Raw genomic sequence first — 20,792 nt, forward strand, 5'->3', positions numbered from 1 at the left:
TCACTTGAGGTCAGGAGCTCAAGACCATCCTGTGCAACATAGTAAGACCTCTCTTCTACAAATATTCATAATTTTAAAATTAGCTGAGCGTGATGGTGCACAACTGTAGTCCCAGCTATTCTGGAGGCTGAGGTGGGAGGATCGCTTGAGTCTGGGTGGTTGAGACTGCAGTGAGCCACGATCATGCCGCTGTACTCCAGCGTGGGTGACAGACCTCGTCTCAAAAAATAATAAAAAATAACCACTACTTACTGAGTGCTTCTTAGGTGCTTGTACCATGTTCTTCCTGCCTTGTCTGATTTAGTCTTTGCAGTAACCACGTGAGGTAGGTGTTACTAGCCCATATTACAGATAAGGAGCTCAAAGCATAGAGATCTGGTAACTTGCTGAAAGTCATACAGCTAGTGAGAGGTGGGGATATTTTCAAACCCAGACCTGTCCGCCCCCAAAGCCTGGATTCCCTGCTGTGCTGGCGTGTTGCTTCTCTGATTGGCAAACAGACCATTGTGCAGCGTGGTAAGTTCTGTGCTGGGAGAAGTGCAGTGTGCTATAGGAGAACATAGAAGAGCCACCTAACCAAGTTTTGGAGAAGGAGGGGGTGAGTATCAGATAAGATGTCAAAGAGGGGGCTGGACGTGGTGGCTGATGCCTGTAATCCCAGCACTTTGGGAGGCCGAGGCGGGCAGATCACAAGGTCAGGAGAGCAAGACCATCCTGGCTAACACAGTGAAACCCCGCCTCTACTAAAAAATAGAAAAAAATAGCCGGGCGTGGTGGTGGGCACCTATAGTCCCAGCTACTTGGGAAGCTGAGGCAGGAGAATTACTTGAACCCAGGAGGCGGAGCTTGCAGTGAGCTGAGATCACACCTCTGCACTCCAGCCTGGGTGACAGAGCGAGACTCCATCTCAAAAAAAAAAAAAAGATGTCAAAGAGGCTGTGACCTGAGGAGATTACCTGTATTTGTGGAAGGGGTGGCAGGAACCATGCCAGGAGGGATCAGCATGCACAGAACCTGGAGCTGAATAGAACATTCACGCATCACCTGATATGTTTGGAGAATTACAGGTTGTTCAGTCTGGCTTGGTCAGAGTGTGGGGAGAGGAGAAGTGAGACCACAGATAAGAACCAGACTGTGAAGGATCTTGCACTTGATATGAAAAGAGTTTTGCCTTTTCCCTGAGGGCATCAGAAAGTCATTAAGGCTGGGCGTGGTGGCTCACGCTTGTAATCCCAGCACTTTGGGAGGTGGAGGTGGGTGGATCACCTGAGGTCATGAGTTCAAGACCAGCCTGATCAACATGGTGAAACCCCGTCTCTACTAAAAATACAAAAATTAGCTGGGCGTGGTGGCATGCGCCTGTAGTCCCAGCCGCTCAGGAGGCTAAAGCAGGAGAATTGCTTGAACCTGGAACATGGAGGTTGCAGTGAGGCGAGATCACACCACTGCACTCCCAACTGGGCGACAGAGCGAGACTCTGTCTCAAAAAAAAAAAAAAAAAAAATGCTGAGGAAAAGGAGCAAAAAGGGAGGGAAACGTTGCAGGTAGATGAAAGAGACAGAGCAGTTGATGGAGCTAGGGTCGAGAGAAGAGAGGAGGAAGTGGGATCCAGGGCACTTGGGGGAGATTAACTTTCCGGTGGGTAAAAGAAGGAAGGAAGAGATGGTTGCAGATGCAAGTGGGTCTATAGGAAGGGTTTCAGGGAATGAGGTGAGACAGGTTATCTGCTTAGAATGAGGGAAGAAAGGAGGTGAAGTTGAAGGTTGAGAGAGGAGCAGCTGGGCTCTGAACCTGAATACAGACAGAGGTCTGCCTGTGGCTTAACATGTGCTAGCCTAAGCCACCAAGGAGCAGGACAGTTTTCAAGTATAACCAAGTGGTCACGGGTCAGAAGCCAGGAGGTTGACATTGAGGTCAGTGGGATGGGGCTGGCCATTAGGCAGTGGCAGTTCCCCAGGAGAGCTGTGTTGCCATTGGGACAGGGTAGAGAGAATGTCAGCAAAGGGGTAGGTGCTTGCCTTCGGGGAAGGTATTCTAGACGGTGCAGTAGAGGGGCTTGAAGGGGGGGAAAGTGAAGAGAGCTTGGGTCATGGGAAGTACAGTGGTCACATGGAGATGAGATTATGGAAAGACTAGCTGGGTAGAGAAGCTTCTGTCTTGAGATGGTGCTTAATAGGGACCGGGGTGAGAGGCATGGTGGCATTCACAAGCTGGCCAAGACAGTTTGTCTCCAGTTGGATGGGATATCAGCCTGGACACAGTCTGTGCTTGCATTGGTTGCAATTGTGAGAGTCCTCTGTGATGGATGGACATAGATACCTTGGCCTTGGACAATTTGGGCTGACTGTGGAGTGTCTGTGGGTCCTGTGGCTGGCAGTGGAGGCGGTAAGGAGGTGACTAGCAGTGAGCTGCCCTGAGGCCCCCTTGTCTACCGCCTCTCATCTCAAAGTCCTCATCCTCCTGTACACATGACTGCATGGACAACCAGTAGGTTTTTCTTCAGTTTCTTGAAAGTTGAACAGTCATCTGTTTTGCTGATAGATTAAGTTTATTAAAACCCTGCTTTGGCCAACGGCGGTGGTTCACGCCTGTAATCTCAACACTTTTGGGAGACCAAGGTGGGAGGATCACTTGAGCCCAGGAAGTCGACTCTGTTCTTCTTAATTCTACCATGCGCTCTCCACAGTGGAGCCAGACCTACCTTTGAAAAACAGCCCCCCGCCCCCTGCGCCAAAAAAAGCAAAGAAAAGAAAAACATCCCAGATCATTTCTTTCCCCTGCTAGGGATTTCCCTGTGTTAGTGATTTTCCTTTGTACTTTGAATAAAATTCCAACTCCTGCTGATGGCACCCAAGGCTGTGTGTCACTGGCTTCCGCCTGCCTCTGCAGCATTGTCTTAGATCGTCTCCCCACACTCCCCATGTTGTGTGCGTGCAGGCCTCCTTTTTGTTCTTGGTCTGTCTTACCTCAGGGCTTTTGCACATGCTCATCTCAGTGTCTCCCAAATGTGTAGCTCGTTCCTTATCCTTCAGGTCTGTTTCCAAGTGTCACTTCCTTGGAGGCTATTTCTGACCATCCTATTTTAAATATGCCCCTAGTTACTCTATCACGTTAGCTTTGTTTACTTGTTTTATTTGTATCTTTATTTGTATATTGATTGGTGCTCTCCTCATTCACACACGCAAACTCTCAAATGTAAATGTCATAAAGATGGACTTCCCCATTCTTGTCCACTGCTAGCAGAATGTCTGAAACTCAGTATGCCCTCAAATTTTTTTTTTTTTTTTTGAGACGGAGTCTTGCTCTGTGGCCCAGGCTGAAGTGCAGTAGAACAGTCTCGGCTCACTGCAAGCTCCACCTCCCGGGTTCACACCATCCTCCTGCCTCAGCCTCCCGAGTAGCTGGGACTACAGGCGCCTGCCACCACACCCGGCTAGTTTTGTATTTTTAGTACAGATGGGGCTTCACCGTGTTAGCCAGGATGGTCTGGATCTCCTGACCTCGTGATCCGCCCACCTTGGCCTCCCAGAGTGCTGGGATTACAGGCGTGAGCCACCACGCGTGGCTGCCCTCAAATATTTGCTGAATGATTTGTTCTTTGTCAAATCCCTTTCTCATTAATCCCATGCACTGAGTTGAATGGCGTGAAATATGTTTGGTTTCTCTGTCTAGTTTAAATTCCTGAGATCTACTTGGTGAGAGACGTGATGTTCTACCGGTTGCTGTCAATTGTTGGAAGACAAAGAGCCAGCCCAGGATGGCAGAACTGGTCCTCTGCAAGAAACAGCGCGTCAGCTGCGGAGGCACGTTCCATGGCCCTGCCCACCCAGGCACAGGTGGTCATCTGTGGAGGTGGAATCATGGGCACATCTGTGGCCTATCACCTCTCCAAAATGGGGTGGAAGGATATTGTCCTTTTGGAGCAGGGCAGGTAAGGATCAGACTGCATTTGGCTCATGGCTGTGCTGCTCTAATCTAAGATTTCCTCTCCTTTCAGAGATACTGCCCCACCAGTAGCGAATCTAAATGTTGCTAAGTAGCGTGAGAAGCAGCAAGGTGGAATCTCCTGAGTTTTGTTGAATGATGATTAGTAATGCTCATGTTCTCTGATTTTTAGAGAGTTGACAAATTTCCTTTTCCTTTCTTTTTTTTTTTTTTTTTTGTTGTTGTTTTGGTAGACAGGATCTCGCTTTCTTACCCAGGCTGAGCTTGAATTGCTGGCCTCAAGCAGTCCTCCCACCTTGGCCTCCCAAAGTGCTGGGACTACAGGTGTGACCCACTATACCCAGCAGCATTTTAGACTTTGACAGAAATTTGTGTTTGTAAATAATGTGGATTGCATTGAAGCAAAGTAGACAACTGCTTGTGTTCGCTTAATTGCTAGTTCTTAACATTGTTCACATTCCCCAAAAGAAATATGCTTTATAGGCTTAGTTTCTCTGTGCTTGCCTTTTTTTAGGTCAAGTATTTTCTGCTCTATTGGCTTGTAAGCTAAATCCCTTTATATTAATTTGTAATAGTTACAGAGATTACAGAATGGATTCTTATAATCCATCATTAATATTATACCACTACACAGGTAATGTTAGATTCATACAACAGTATTGTCTGGGCGTGGTGGCTCACGCCTGTAATCCCATCACTCTGGGAGGCTGAGGTGGGCAGATCACCTGTTCGAGACCAGCCTGACCAACATGGTGAAACCCTGTCTCTACTAAAAATACAAAAATTAGCTGGGCATGGTGGTGTACAACTGTAATCCCAGCTACTCGGCAGGCTGCGGCAGGAAAATCGCTTGAATCCGTGAGGTGAAGGTGGCAGTGAGTGGAGATCATGCCACTGCACTCTAGCCTGGGTGACAGAGCGAGACTATGTCTCAAAAAAAAAAAAAAAAAAATACAGGCCTTCCACTCTGATAATTCTCAACCTGTGTTTAGCTAATGTTTTCTTTTTTCTTCCTTTTTTTTTTTTTTTTTTTAAGAAGGGGTCTTGCTGTGTCACCCAAGCTGGAGTGCAGTCACACTATCACAGCTGACTGTAGCCTTGACCTTGTGGATTCAAGCAATTCTTCTGTCATAGCCTCCCAAGTAGCTGGGACTGCTGACATGCACCACCATGTCTGGTTGATTTTTGTATTTTTCGGTGGAGGTGGGATCTCCCTGTGTTGCCTAGGCTGTTTTCTTTTTCTTTTTCTTTTTCTTTTTTTTTTTTTTTTTGAGCCAGACTCTCGCTATGTCACCCAGGCTGGAGTGCAGTGGTGCAGGGCCCTCACTGCAACCTCTGTCTCCCTGGGTTCGCCCGATTCTCCTCAGCCTCCCGAGTAGCTTCAGGATTATAGGTCCTACGCCTGGCTAATTTTCTATTTTTTTTTTTTTTTTTTTTTTTTTTTTTTTTTTTTTTGAGAATGAGATCTTGCTCTATCACCCAGGCTGGAGTGCTGTGGCGGATCTCAGCTCACTGCAAGCTCCGCCTCCCGGGTTCCGCCATTCTCCTGCCTCCAGCCTCCGAGATGGCTGGGACTACTGGCGCCCGCCCTCGCCCGGCTAGTTTTTTTTGTATTTTTTTTAGTAGAGACGGGGTTTCACCGTGTTCGCCAGGATGGTCTCGATCTCCTGACCTCGTGATCCGCCCGTCTCGGCCTCCCAAAGTGCTGGGATTACAGGCTTGAGCCACCGCGCCCGGCCAATTTCTATTTTTTTAGTAGAAACAGGATTTAACTGTGTTAGCCAGGCTGGTCTCGAACTCCTGACCTCAGGTGATCCACCCATCTTGACCTCTCAGAGTGCTGGGATTACAGCTGTGAGCCACCACACCTAGCCTAGGCTGTTGTCTTATGATCAGACTCAGGTTAGAGACTTTTGTAAACGCACTGTATTGAGATACAATTTGCATACCATGCCACTCATTCTTGTTAAGTGCCGAATTCTGTTCACAGAGTTGTGCATCCATCCTCACAACCAGGTCATACATTTTTGACAGTAAGACCACAGAAATTAGGCTGGACTCTCAGCAGTGCACCACATCAGAAGATGTATAGCTGTCCTGTCTCACTTCTGGTGGTGATAACCCTGGTCACCCAGTTATGTTGGTGTCCTCCAAGCATCTCTAGCACAGAGACCCTGTTTTCTCCCTTTATAACGGGCCAGTGCCCTATCAGAAGAGATGGATTCTGAGATTATGCCAATATCCTGTTCATATCAGTTCGTATCAGACCTCCACCTACCGGGCTTAGCATCCGTTGACAACTGTTGCCTGAGTCAGCCACTACCATGATGATCGACAAATGGTGATTTTTTGATCATCCTTCTACATTTATTATAGTTGGCATATTGCTGTCAGGAAGAGATTTCCTTCTCCCCCATTTATTTACTCAGTTATATATTTGTGTACACACACACACACACGCACGCACACACACACTCTCACACATTAGTTTAGACTCATGGATTTCTATTTTATGCAGTGGATACTCTTTTTTTTTTTTTTTTTTTTTTTGAGACAGAGTCTTGCTCTGTCACCCAGACTGGAGTACAGTGACATGATCTCGGCTCACTGCAACCTCTACCTCCCGGATTCCAGCGATTCTCCTGCCCCAGGCTCCCAAGTAGCTGGGACTATAGGTGCATGCCACCACACCTGGCTAATTTTTGTATTTTTAGTAGAGTTGGGGTTTCACCATGTTGGCCAGGCAGGTCTTGAACTCCTGACCTCAGCTGATCCACCTGCCTTGGCCTCCCAAATGCTAGGATTATAGGCATGAGCCACTGCACGTGGCCTGCAGTGGATACTTTTAAGAGCAAAAGTGGGTTTTGTTTTTGTTAATGTTTTTGAGACAGGATCTCACGCTGTCACTCAGGCTGGAGTGCTGTGGTTCAATCTTGGCTCACTACAACCTCTGCCTCCTGGGTTCAAGTGATCCTCCCACCATAGCCTTGTGAGTAGCTGGGACCACAGGCATGCGCTACCACGCCCGGCTAATTTTTTGTATTTTTGGTAGAGATGTGATTTCACCATGTTGTTCAGGCTGGCTTCAAACTCCTGGGCTCAAGTAATCCATCCACTTCAACCTCCCAAAGTACTGGGATTACAGGTTTGGGCCACCACACCTGGCCTCATAATGCTTCCTTGATGTCAAAGTCTGTCTCCTATTTTTTGAAATCCTTTCAAATTTAATTATCAGGTATTTCCACAAAAAATGATAAACTAATTTCAGTGTAAATGTTTGTAAGTGGAAGACTCTAGGGAGGTTCATTTTTGGGAGGCCAAGGCGAGTGGATCACCTGAGGTCAGGAGTTCGATACCAGCTTGGCCAACATAGTGAAATGCTGTCTCTACTAAAAATACAGAAATTAATTGGGAGTGGTTGTGTGCACCTGTAATCCCAGCTGCTTGGGAGGCTGAGGCAGGAGAATTGCTTGAACCCAGGAGGTGGAGGATACAGTGAGCCAAGATCACGCCATTGTACCCCAGCCTGGGCAACAGAGCAAGACTCGGTCTCAAAAAAAAAAAAAAAAATTATGCCTCAGCCAAGTGCAGTGGCTCATGCCTATTATCCCAGGACTTTGGGAGGCCAAGGTGGGTGGATCACCTGAGGTCAGGAGTTCAAGACCAGGCTGCACAACATGACAAAACCCTGTCTCTACTAAAAATGCAAAAATTAGCTGGGCATGGTAGCATGTGCCTGTAATCACAGCTACTCAGGAGTCTGAGGCAGGAGAATTGCTTGAACCTGGAAAGCGGAGATTGCAGTGAGCCGAGTTTGTGCCACTGCCCTCCAGCCTGGGCAACAGAGTGAGACTGTCTCAAAAAGTAATAATTATTATTATGCCTTATCAGTGACTTGTGAAATGGTTTTATACTCCCCTTTATCTATAATTGTTCCTCTTCTCCATCTTCACTATTGTTCTCATAGATCAATGATTCTTAAATCTGTCTGCACAGTAGAATCAGCTGGGGAGCTTTTAACAATTACCAATGCCCAGACCTCTCCCCAGAACAAACCAGAATCTCTAAGGGTGAGCCAGGCATCAGTATTTTTAAAAGCTTCCTGGGGAACTCTAATGTACCCCCAAGGGCAAGAGCCACTGTCAGAGCTGCTCGAGGAGTGCTCTCCCAGCAGAGACATCACCAGAGCTATAGGTGCTGACCACCAGCCAGATAATGGAACTCCCACCTGGGGTGGAGCTCCACACAGTTACAAAGATGATAGAAACATCTCTTCAGGGAGCTGACAATCTTACGGGGAAATTATCATTATTAGAGTAAATACAGTAAACTCCAGTGACAGGCATGTTGACACAGATGGTAGTTTATTTACTGAGTGATAAATAATTTGGGGAAAATGACCTTAGAACCCCCACCTGCTTTCTTGACATATGGGTCCCTTGCAAAACTGGGTCCTTGGGAGCTCTTTATCTTCTGTTGCTACCACAAATTAGAGAACTTTTTTTTCAATGTAAAATTTATGTACTTTTGAGTAGGCAATGTATTTATATGATTCAAAATTGAAAATATGTAAAAGAGGCTGGGTGCGGTGGCTCATGCCTGTAATCCCAGCACTTTGGGAGGCTGAGGCAGGTGGATCATCTGAGGTCAGGAATTCGAAACCAGCCTGGCCAACATGGCAAAACCCCATCTCTACTAAAAATACACATTTAGCCAGGCATGGTGGTGCACGCCTGTAATCCTAGCTACCTGGGGGACTGAGGCAGGAGAATCGCTTGAACCTGAGAGGTGGAGGTTGTGGTGAGCCGAGATCATGCCATTGCACTCCAACCTGGGCGACAAGAGCGAAACTCCATCTCTTAAAAAAAAAAAAAAATTATCTGGGCATGATGGCGGGTACCTGTAATCCCAGCTACTCGGGAGGCTGAGGCAGGAGAACAACTTGAACCCAGGAGGCAGAGGTTGCAGTAAGCCAAGATTGTGCCAGTGCACTCCAGTCTGGGTGACAATAGCGAAACGCAAAAGCATCTCAAAAAATAAAAAGAAAAAGAAAGAAAGAAAATATGTGAAAGAGTGTACAGGAAAAAGACTCCTTTTCAATCTTCTTTTTTTTTTTTTTGAGACGGAATGTTGCTCTGTCACCCAGGCTGTAGCGCAGTGGTGCAGCCTCAGCTCACTGAAACCTCCGCCTCCTGTGTTCAGGCGATCCTACTGCACCCTCCACCTCCTGGGTTCAGGCGATCCTCCTGCTTCAGCCTTCTGAATAGCTGGGATTACAGGTGCCCGCCACCATGCCCGGCTAATTTTTGTATTTTTAGTAGAGATGGGGTGTCGCCATGTTGGCCAGGCTGGTCTCGAACTCCTGACCTCAAGTGATCTGCCTGTCTCGGCCTCCCAAAGTGCTGGGATTACAGGCGTGAGCCACTGCACCCAGCCCTCAATCTTCACTTCTAACAAAAAGCTTTCCTCTCTGGAGGGAAGTTAAGTTCTAGTTACATTCTCTACTTCTGTAAGCAATTATGTGTTGGTAGGTTTGTGTGTGTGTGTGTGTATGGATATGCATTTATTACATTTTTTCCCTTTTTTATATAAGTGGGAGTATACCTTACACACTGTTCTTCACCTTGCTTTTTCATTATGATTGTTCCATGTTGGTACATAAAGACCTTTTCATTCTTTTTTTTGTAGCTGCATAGTATTCCATTGTACAGATGAATTCCAAAATTTTATTTTATTTTAGAGATGGAGTCTTGCTCTGTTGCTTAGTCTGAAGTGCAGTGGCACAATCCTAGCTCAATGCAGGTGTAAACTTTTGGGATCAAAGGATCTTCCTGCCACAGCCTCCCAGGGAGCCTGGCTAACTTTTATTTTTATTTTTTTTTAACTTTTAGTTATTTATTTTTTTTGAGGCGGAGTCTCGCTGTGTCGCCCAGGCTGGAGCGCAGTGGTGCAGTCTTGACTCACTGCAAGCTCCACCTCCCGGGTTCACGCCATTCTCCTGCCTCAGCCTCCCGAGTAGCTGGGACTATAGGCGCCCACCACCATGCCCAGCTAATTTTTTGTATTTTTCGTAGAGACAGGGTTTTACCATGTTAGCCAAGATGATCTCAATCTCCTGACCTTGTGATCTACCCACCTCGGCATCCCAAAGTGCTGGAATTACAGGCGTGAGCCACAGCACCTGGCCTTTATTTTTATTTATTTATTTTTATTTATTTTTTATTTTTTTGGTAGAGACACGGTCTGGTTATGTTGCCCAGGCCAGTCTTCAACTCCTGGCCTCAAGTGATCCTCGTACCTCAGCCCCTCAAAGTGCTGGGATTACAGGCATGAGCCACTGTGCCTGGCCTAAACTATCCAAAATTTTAAATCTGTCCCATGTCAGTGAACATTTTTCTCACCTTGTTGCCCAAGCTGGAATGCAGTGGTGTGATCATACCTCACTGCAGCTTCTACATTCTGAACTCAAGGGCTCCTCTGGCCTTAGCCTTCCAAGTAGCTGGGACTGCAGGCATGTGCTACCATGCCTGGCTAATTTTGTTGTTGTTGGTAGAGATGGGGTCTCCCTGTGTTGACCAGGCTGATCTTAAACCCCTGTCCTCAAGCAGTCCTCAGTCCTCCTACTTTGGCCTCCCAAAGTGCTGGGATTGTAAGTGTGAGCCACTGTGCCCAGCTTGTTTCCATCTTTTGGTATTAGAAACAGTACTATAATGAGAAACTTTGACCTTGTATTCACAGATACGTCAATGTACCTAATAGCATTTTGCATCCATCCTGCAGGCTGGCTGCTGGCTCTACGAGGTTTTGTGCTGGCATCCTGAGCACCGCCAGGCACTTGACCATTGAGCAGAAGATGGCAGACTACTCAAACAAACTCTACCATCAGTTAGAGCAAGAAACAGGGATCCAAACAGGTAAGCAAGTGTCTTCCGTTTACTGTTTTGCCTGTCCCTGAGACTGTTATATTCAGTTCTGTATCTGATCCTCTGCCAGGTTTGCCTGCTGCTTTGGTAATTAAGACTTGAGTTGGCCAGGCTTGGTGGCTTAAACCTATAATCGCAGCACTTTGGGAGGCTGAGGTGGGCGGATCACGAGGTCAGGAGATCGAGACCATCCTGGCTAACACGGTGAAACCCCATCTCTACTAATAAATTTTTTTTTTTTTTTTTTTTGAGATGGAGTCTTGCTGTGTCACCCAGGCTGGAGTGCAGTGGCCGGATCTCAGCTCACTGCAAGCTCCGCCTCCCGGGTTCACGCCATTCTCCTGCCTCAGCCTCCCGAGCAGCTGGGTCTACAGGCGCCCGCCACCTACAGGCGCCCGCCACCTCCCCCGGCTAGTTTTTTGTATTTTTTAGTAAAGACGGGGTTTCTCCGTGTTAGCCAGGATGGTCTCGATCTCCTGACCTCGTGATCCGCCCGTCTCGGCCTCCCAAAGTGCTGGAATTACAGGCTTGAGCCACCGCGCCTGGCCTCTACTAATAAATTAAGAAAATATGTAAATTATCCTGACTGTACTTCTTTTGAAAATAAGATACCAAATTGGCCAGGCGCGGTGGCTCAAGCCTGTAATCCCAGCACTTTGGGAGGCCAAGACGGGCGGATCACAAGGTCAGGAGATCGAGACCATCCTGGGTAACACAGTGAAACCCCGTCTCTACTAAAAAATACAAAAACTAGCCGGGCGAGGTGGCGGGCGCCTGTAGTCACAGCTGCTCGGGAGGCTGAGGCAGGAGAATGGCGTGAACCCGGGAGGCGGAGCTTGCAGTGAGCTGAAACCCGGCCACTGCACTCCAGCCTGGGCGACAGAGTGAAACTCTGTCTCAAAAAAAAAAAAAAGAAAAGAAGATACCAAATTGCTTCAACTTTTTCTTTATAAGAATTAAGAGTCATTGCATTTTAGGAGGATTGTCATTGGCCCAAGTGTAATTATGGTTCTATATCAGGTGTGTTGATTACAAACAACAGGAATTGACTGGCCAACTTAGAGCTTGTTGGGAGGAGCTTGGGGCCTGTGGAGTTGGTAGGAGGCTGCCAGCTGGAGGCAACCTGGAAGCCAGGATGTGGGGACTGCACCGCAGGCAGTCCCTCAGCCAGAACAGGAGCAGCCTGGTCTGGACGATGCTGCCCTTGAGATGGGGACCTCTAGCCATTCACCTATGTGCTCAAGACTGACTATTTCAGGAGGGTCTGATTGGATAAGCTTAGGTCACGTGCCCACTGTTTGGCTATACTGGGGAAGGAGAAGGGAGAATCTGACCCTTGGTAGCTGATGTTATTGTGAGTGGCCTTTGCCAAGGATTACACTCCCCCAAGACTAGGAGGAGAAAGGGTGAAATTGCCTAAAAGGAAGGAAGAATAGGGATGGGTTCAAGGTCGAATCCCTGCCCAAAATCTTTTTTTTTTTTTTTTTAAAGACAGAATCTTGCTGTGTCGCCCAGGCTAGAATGCAGTGGTGCAATTCTGACCCACTGCAACCTCCACCTGCTGGGTTCAAACAATTCTCCTGCCTCAGCCTCCCCAGTAGCTAGGATTACAGGCATGCACCACCACACCCAGCTAATTTTTATATTTTTAGTAGGGACAGGGTTTCACCATGCTGGCCAGGCTGGTCTCAAGCTAGTGACCTCAGGTGATCCGCCCCCCTCAACCTCCCAAAGTGCTGGGATTACAAGCGTGAGCCACTGCACCTGGCCTAGAATCTCGTTTGATCCTCACAACCTCACAAAACTGTTAGCTGAGAATGTTTGGTTAGGGCATGGAGCCTTAGCGCATCTGAAGTTCTTAAAATTTTCCGAAGAAGCTCAGAGAAGCTGATTTACCTGCCCAAGGATATTGAGTGGCAGTCCCAGGATTCATCACAGGTCTTCTAAGCTATAATCTAGTGCATTTTCTACTCTCCCATCCTACATTTGGTCTGATCTTTCTCATTTGGGCTCATTTTTCTTACAGGTTACACAAGGACAGGCTCAATCTTTCTGGCCCAAACTCAGGACCGACTGATCTCCCTGAAGCGCATCAACTCAAGGCTGAAGTACGTAAGAGTCTAGAAGCGTGGCCTGACTTTACCACACTGGCCTCTGCCAAAGAGCCTGTGAATGTCATTGTCCCTTGTGTTCTGTGGCAGTGTCATAGGTATCCCTTCTGAGATCATCTCCCCCAAGAAAGTGGCCGAACTTCACCATCTCCTCAACGTGCACGACCTGGTGGGGGCCATGCATGTTCCCGAGGATGCAGTGGTGTCCTCTGCTGACGTGGCTCTTGCCCTGGCAAGTGCAGCCTCCCAAAATGGTGAGCAGGTTTTTGCATTTTCTTAAGATTGGTTAGCAGGGAAGACGTTACCTAAGGAAGTGTCTCACAGTAGGCAGTTACACCAACTCAAGTTTGGAAAGATTATCCTCTTTGGGGTACCCAGCTTCCATTTTTTGAACACCGTGTCTTATATTTTGCTTATCTGTTAATAAATGTTTTCCCTCAGGGCCACATTTTTTAAGTTCCAAAGAACTGCTTTTAGTGCTAATTAATGCTCCTTTTTTGGAGACAGAGCTTCTCTCTTTTCTCCCAGGCTGGAGTGCAATGGCACAATCTTGGCTCACTGCAGCCTTCACCTCCTGGGTTCATGTGATCCTCCTGCTTCAGCCTCCTGATTAGATGGGACTACAGGTGTGCGCCACTACACCTGGCTAATTTTTTTGTGTATTTTTAGTAGAGACGGGGTTTCGCCATGTTGGCCAGGCTAGTCTTGAACTCCTGACCTCAGATGATGCACCCACCTCGGTCTCCCTAAGTGCTGGGATTACAGGCATGAGCCACTGGGCCCGGCTGATTAATGCCTTTTGGACTTAAGGTAATATTTTTCCCCTACAGGACTTAGAAGTTCAAGGTGAAAACACACCTTGGAAGTTTAATCCACACCTGAAATCATGAGCCCGTGTTGCACTGAATGAGAGAAAAACTTACTAGTGTCCAGGGTATCATATCAATGGTGTGAGCAGGTTACCACTTAAGGTGCCTTTTTTTTTTTTTTTGAGACGGAGTCTCGCTCTGTCACCCAGGCTGGAGTGCAGTGGCCGGATCTCAGCTCACGGCAAGCTCCGCCTCCCGGGTTCACGCCATTCTCCTGCCTCAGCCTCCCGAGTAGCTGGGACTACAGGCGCCTGCGACCTCGCCCGGCTAAGTTTTTTTTTTTTTTGTATTTTTAGTAGAGACGAGGTTTCACTGTGTTAGCCAGGATGGTCTCGATCTCCTGACCTCGTGATCCGCCCGTCTCGGCCTCCCAAAGTGCTGGGATTACAGGCTTGAGCCACCGCGCCCGGCCAAGGTGCCTTTTTTACATCCTCTCCTCTCTGCTCCATAGTCTGTGATTCCTGGAATTTAATTATTGTGTTCTAAAGTCTGTTTTTAAACTGACTTGCTATTTTCAATCTTGAGCAAGGCCCATTTACATAGTCTCAGGATATGATTCTAGGGTTTTTTTTTTTTATTTAAAGCATTGAGCCGGGCGTGGTGTCTCATGCCTGTAATCCCAGCACTTTGGGAGGCCAAGGCAGGTGGATCACCTGAGGCCGGGAGTTCAAGAGCAGCCTGACCAACATGGTAAAACCCCATCTCTATTAAAAATACAAAAATTAGCTGGGCATGGTGGTGCACGCCTGTATTCTCAGCTACTTGAGAGGCTGAGGCAGGAGAATCACTTGAATCCAGGAGGCAGAGAGCAAGCCAAGATTGCACCACTACATTCCACCCGTAGCAACAGAGCAAGATTCCGTCTCAAAAATAAAATAAAGTAATAAAGCATTGACTTGACATCGGTGTTTCTTTTGGGCGGAGAACCTGCTGCAGATGTCTACATTCTGGTACATCAGATGAAACACCAACTCTTTCTTTACCTTGGAACAGGTGTTCAGATCTATGACCGGACATCTGTTCTTCATGTAATGGTCAAAAAAGGTCAAGTTACTGGAGTGGAGACAGATAAAGGACAGATTGAATGCCAGTATTTTGTCAACTGTGCCGGCCAGGTAGGTCAGCACCAACGCTGCACTCTGATTTTCTTATTTAACGTTTGTCCTCAAGATTTTTTTGGTGTAGAGAAGTAAGATTAGTATTATGATTGATTATACAGATATCAGTAACTACACTGTTTCTTGTAGGGTATTCTAAATCAGAAACCTATACTTAGTCCGAAATAGAAGCATGTGTGACCTTGTCCTTCCTCCATACTAGGCTGACGGGTGCTATCCTGGTCAGGAAGGCCAGCAAATGGTCAGGCATTGACGTGAATCCTTGGCGCTGGGTCTTGGTGTTACATTTCATTCTGCAACCTAGCAAATAACTTATTAGGCTATTTTATTGTGTCAGGAATGTGGACACTAATTTCCAGGACACTGCTTCTTTCAGAGCAGATTGGCTCTTGCCTTCCATGCTATGTTCCTGAAGTGAACTAAGAAATACTTTCGCCATGTGAAGTTCATTTGGTGATTGCTCTTTGGGGTTTGTAGTTGAACCCAGGCATTTTATCGAAAGGACCTCCTTTGGTTCCCATGAGCTCCTTTGACTAGCTGGTAAATATCTCTTCCTTTGATCTCAAAGTAATTTCTACGGCTGAAAAAATGTAGTATTGCTCCCCATCCAAATAATTGAACTAAAGCAGGCTGACTTCCCACACTTGACACTGTAGCAAGAGCACACATAAGCCACTTGGAATTAATCTCAAGAGGCTGAACTTGCTCATTTGTATTTCTGTTCCTCTTCCCACCTACAAAACCTGTCCATTTGTAGTGGGCATACGAGCTGGGTCTGTCCAACGAGGAGCCGGTTAGTATCCCGCTACATGCCTGCGAACACTTCTACCTCCTGACTCGCCCCTTGGAGACCCCTCTGCAGAGCAGCACACCAAGTGAGGACTTGCACTTTTTAAAAAAATCTTGTTTCTTTGCCAGTATCCTGTCCTTTGAAAAGGAAAACTTTCTGCTAAGGACAGACTGTGTCTGAAAAAGTCTTTCATTTCTAGAGCATGTTACAGGGAGGTGGACCCAATTCTGACTTTTCTTTATTAACTCTTTATGAAAGGATGGCCAAAATTTCCATTAATAAATTTTTTTGTTTTTATTTTCATTTTGCAAGCTAATTTTAGTCCTAAACAGAGGTCATTGAGAATATTTGGACTGTCATGTTGACTTTTTGACTTGAATGCTATAGATTGTAGAAACGTCATAGGTAAACAATAGACTTAGGTGAGTTAGTGGTTCCAAGCACTGTAGGAGAGGGTTCTCACATCCTTTTGATGGTCTTCATGCCTAGAATGGGCTCTGCAATCCCCCTTTCTGTTAAACTTTCGCTTAGCACAGTGGGAGTTATGTGGTTTGTTTGTGGGGTCTAGTCAAAGCTTCTAGGAAAGGGATAATCAGAGAAACAGTCTCCACTGAAAGTCTAAATGGGAGGATCTTCCCCCATGACCTCAAAAGGTATTTTAAAGCTAATGAATGTTTGTGTTCATTGAATGTTCTTTCATTAATAAAGCCATTAATGGGATGGGTGTTTTTGTTTGGTTTTTCTGTCTATTTAGAAAACTAACTTGCCTCTAAGCCCTTGTTTTTTCTTCCACTCCCCACTCCATGTCATTTCTCCTCCTCAGCTATTGTGGATGCTGATGGAAGAATTTATATTCGGAACTGGCAGGGTGGCATCTTGTCTGGGGGCTTTGAGAAGAACCCGAAACCAATTTTCACTGAGGGCAAGAACCAGCTGGAGATTCAGAATCTACAGGAAGACTGGGATCACTTTGGTATGTGAACTACATTATAACAGTACTGCCTTTTTTTTTTTTTTTTTTTGAGACGGAGTCTCGCTCTGTAGCCCAGGCTGGAGTGCAGTGGCCGGATCTCAGCTCACTGCAAGCTCCGCCTCCCGGGTTCACGCCATTCTCCTGCCTCAGCCTCCCGAGTAGCTGGGACTACAGGCGCCCGCCACCTCGCCCGGCTAGTTTTTTTTTGTATTTTTAGTAGAGACGGGGTTTCACCGTATTAGCCAGGATGGTCTCGATCTCCTGACCTTGTGATCCACCCGTCCGGCCTCCCAGAGTGCTGGGATTACAGGCTTGAGCCACCGCACCCGGCCAACAGTACTGCCTTATATTTGTCTAAGATGTTATATTTATCAAAGTATTTTCAAGAATAGTTGCTTGTTTAATGATTATAACAACGCCATGGGGTACAACAGTGGTTACAGACGGTGAGTTTGCCCGGTCTAAGGATGAAGTTACTAGGTAGCACATTCAGGGGGCTAAAATCTTGTTTACTGGACATTTGGCTTATTCTTTTTTTTTTTTTTTTTTTTTTTGAGACGGAGTCTCGCTCTGTCGCCCAGGCTGGAGTGCAGTGGCCGGATCTCAGCTCACTGCAAGCTCCGCCTCCCGGGTTTACGCCATTCTCCGGCCTCAGCCTCCCGAGTAGCTGGGACTACAGGCGCCTGCCACCTCGCCCGGCTAGTTTTTTGTATTTTTTAGTAGAGACGGGGTTTCACCATGTTAGCCAGGATGGTCTCGATCTCCCGACCTCGTGATCCGCCCATCTCGGCCTCCCAAAGTGCTGGGATTACAGGCTTGAGCCACCGCGCCCGGCCTGGCTTATTCTTATTAAATTTTATTTGATTCTTAGTTTTACTTTTTTTTTTTTATTTCTTGAGACAGAGCCTTGCTCTGTGGCTCAGACTGGAGTGCAGTTGCACAATTATAATTACAGCTCACTGTAGCCCCAAACTCCTGGTCTCAGCTTATATTTTTTTCTTTTTGGTAGGAAAAAAAGAACATGGTCTTGCCATGTTGCCCAGGCTGATCTCGAACTCCGAGGCTCAAGTGATCCTTTCACTTTGGCCTCCCAAAGTGCTAAGATTATAGACGTGAGCCACTGTGCCTAGCCCTTTGTGTGTGTGTAGTCGTCTCTACCATTTTGTGTGTGTGTGAGATGGGGTCTTGCCCTGTCATCTAGGCTGGAGTGCCATGTCATGATCATAGCTCACTGTAACCTCAAATTTGGGAGCTCAAGCGATGCTGCCACATCAGCCTCCCAAGTAGGTGGGACTACAGGTGCTTGCCACCACGCCCAGCTGATTTTTAAATTTTTTGTTGAGATGGGATCTTGCTATGTTACCCAGGCTGGTCTCGAACTCTTGGGCTCAGTCAGTCCTCCTGCCTCAGCTTCCCAAAGTGCTGGGATTACGGGCATGAGCCATCATATCCAGCTGCTTTTTTTTTTTTTCTGAGATGGAGTCTTGCTCTGTTGCCGAGGTTGAAGTGCAGTGACGCGATCTTGGCTCACTGCAACCTCTGCCTCCCCGGTTCAAGTGATTCTCCTGCCTCAGTCTTCAGAGTAGGTGGGACTACAAGCACCTGCCACCATGCCCAATTAATTTTTGTGTTTTTAGTAGAGACGGGTGTTTTGCCATGTCGATCAGGCTGGTCTTGAACTCCTGACCTCAGGTGATCCACTTGCCTTGGCCTCAGAAAGTGCTGGGATTACAGGCTTGAGCCACTGCCCCTGGCCTTTTTTTTTTTTTTTTGAGATAAGAGTCTTGCTCTGTCACCCAGACTGGAGTGCAGTGGCACAATCTTGACTCAGTCCAACCTCCACCTCCTAGGTTCAAGTGATTCTCATGCCTCAGCCTCTTGGGTAGCTGGGATTACAGGCGTGCACCAACATGTCCAGCTAGTTTATGTATTTTCAGTAAAGACAGGGTTTTACCGTGTTGGCCAGGCTGGTCTTGAAATCCTGGCCCCAAGTGATCTGCCTGCCTTGGTTTCCCACAGTGCTGGGATTATAGGCGTGAGCCACTGTGCCCAGCTCTTCTTTTTTATTTTATTTTATTTTTTTGAGATGGAGTTTCACTCTTGTTGCCAAGTCTGGAGTACAATGGTGTGATCTCGGCTCCCCACAACCTCTGCCTCCTGGGTTCAAGTGATTCTCCTGCCTCAGCCTCCTGATTAGCTGGGATTACAGGCATGTGCCACCATGCCTGACTAATTTTGTATTTTTGGTAGAGATGGGGTTTCTCCATGTTGGTCAGGCTGGTCTTGAACTCCTGACCTCAGGAGATCTGCCCACCTCGGCCTTCTAAAGTGCTGAGATTACAGGCATGAGCCACCGTGCCTGACCCCTGCTTATTCTTTATTCATCTAAAATCATTGCTGAGGTTTTAGGAGGAGACTGCTTTCAGTAGGACTTCATATAAAATTGAAGTGCTCTTTAGAAAACAGAAATATTGGTTGGGTGCGGTGGCTCACGCCTGTAATCCCAGCACTTTGGGAGGCCGAGGCGGGTGTGTCATGAGCCACGAGACCATCGTGGCTAACACGGTGAAACCCCGTCTCTACTAAAAATACAAAAAATTAGCCGGGCGTGGTGGCGGGCACCTGTAGTCCCAGCTACTCTGGAGGCTGAGGCAGGAGAATGGCGTGAACCCAGGAGGTAGAGCTTGCAGTGAGCCTAGATCGCGCCGCTGCACTCCAGCCTGGGCGAAGACTCCGTCTCAAAAAACAAACAAAAAAACCAGAATTATTTTTGGTTTGTTTTTCAGAATTGTTTTGTTAGTGTAGTGTTTTATTAAATTTTAAAATAATTTTATTTATTTATGTATTCGTTCATTCATTTGAGATGGAGTCTCACTCTGTTGCCCTGGCTGGAGTACAGTGGTGCAATCACAGCTCACTGCATGCTCCGCCTCCTGGGTTCAAGCAGTTCTCCTGCCTCAGCCTCCTGGGTAGCTGGAATTACAGGCGCACACCATAACACCATAACACAGAGCCAATTTTTGTGTTTTTAGTAGAGATGGGGTTTCACTATTTGGCCAGGGTGGTCTTGAACTCCTGATCTCAAGTGATCCACCTGCCTCAGCCTCTCAAAGTGCTGGAATTACAGGCATGAGCCACTGCACCTGGCCTTTAAGGCCTGTAATCCCAGCACTTTGGGAGGCTCAGGCGGGTGAATCGCCTGAGGTCAGGAGTTTGAGACCAGCCTGGCCAACATGGTGAAACCATATCTCTACTAAAAATATAAAAATTAGCTGGGCGTGATGGCGTGCACCTGTAACCCCAGCTACCCGGGAGGCTGCTGTAATCCCAGCACTTTGGGAGGCCAAGGCAGGCGGTCACGAGGTCAGGAGATCGAGACCATCCTGGCTAACACAGTGAAACCCTGTCTGTACTAAAAAATAGAAAAAGTTAGCTGGGCGTGGTGGTGGGCACCTGTAGTCCCAACTACTTGGGAGGCTGAGGCAGGACAATGACATGAACCTGGGAGGCGGAGCTTGCAGTGAGCTGAGATTATGCCACTGCACTCCAGCCTGAGCGACAGAGCAAGACTGTCTCAAAAAAAAAAAAAAAAAAAAAAAAGAATATAGTTACGTAGTTCCAAATTAAAAAGATATGAAAGAGTCTCTAATGAAGAATTTCTCTCTGACCCTTGATGGGCTCTTTTTTAAAATAAATTTTTATGGGAAATTTCAAACTTTTAAAAGTGGATAGAAGTTGGGCGCAGTGGCTTACACCTGTAATTCCATCACTTTGGGAGGCCGAGATGGGAGGATCACTGGAGCCCAGGAAGTCAAGACCAGCCTGGGCAACATGGCGAGACTAGAGACTGTGTCTCTACTAAATAAACCTGGCGAGAGTAGTGTGATGAGCCCCCATGTACCCATTATCCAGTTCTGGTCTTGTTTCATCTTTTTCCTGCTATCCCACTGAATTTGCCCTAATGGTAGATTTCCTTTAAAGCAGGGTGAAAGTCTGTCTTTTGCAGCTATTCCAATGCAGAACATTGCCTTTTTTTTTTCTTTTTGAGATGGAGTTTCACTCT

General features: G+C 47.0%; 1 protein-coding gene across 4 annotated transcripts in view; it reads left to right on the top strand.

The window, feature by feature from the left end:
* PDPR (pyruvate dehydrogenase phosphatase regulatory subunit) overlaps positions 1–20,792 on the top strand; it is a 47,764-nt gene that overhangs the window by 4,530 nt on the left and 22,442 nt on the right. The window contains exons 2-8 of one of the 4 annotated variants that reach the window (XM_009198688.3): positions 3,673–3,931; positions 10,726–10,859; positions 12,895–12,976; positions 13,070–13,233; positions 14,842–14,963; positions 15,724–15,841; positions 16,580–16,729. In XM_009198688.3, the coding sequence (XP_009196952.2) occupies positions 3,708–3,931; positions 10,726–10,859; positions 12,895–12,976; positions 13,070–13,233; positions 14,842–14,963; positions 15,724–15,841; positions 16,580–16,729 (994 nt within the window). In that variant the 5' untranslated portion in view covers positions 3,673–3,707. Of the gene's footprint in view, positions 1–3,672; positions 3,932–10,723; positions 10,860–12,894; positions 13,234–14,841; positions 14,964–15,723; positions 15,842–16,579; positions 16,730–20,792 lie in introns of those variants that run through there. The other 3 variants (XM_017954474.3, XM_017954475.2, XM_017954476.3) reach the window with 3 other exon arrangements.

The sequence above is a fragment of the Papio anubis genome, chromosome 18 (assembly GCF_008728515.1).
Source record: "Papio anubis isolate 15944 chromosome 18, Panubis1.0, whole genome shotgun sequence".
Lineage (NCBI taxonomy): Eukaryota > Metazoa > Chordata > Mammalia > Primates > Cercopithecidae > Papio > Papio anubis.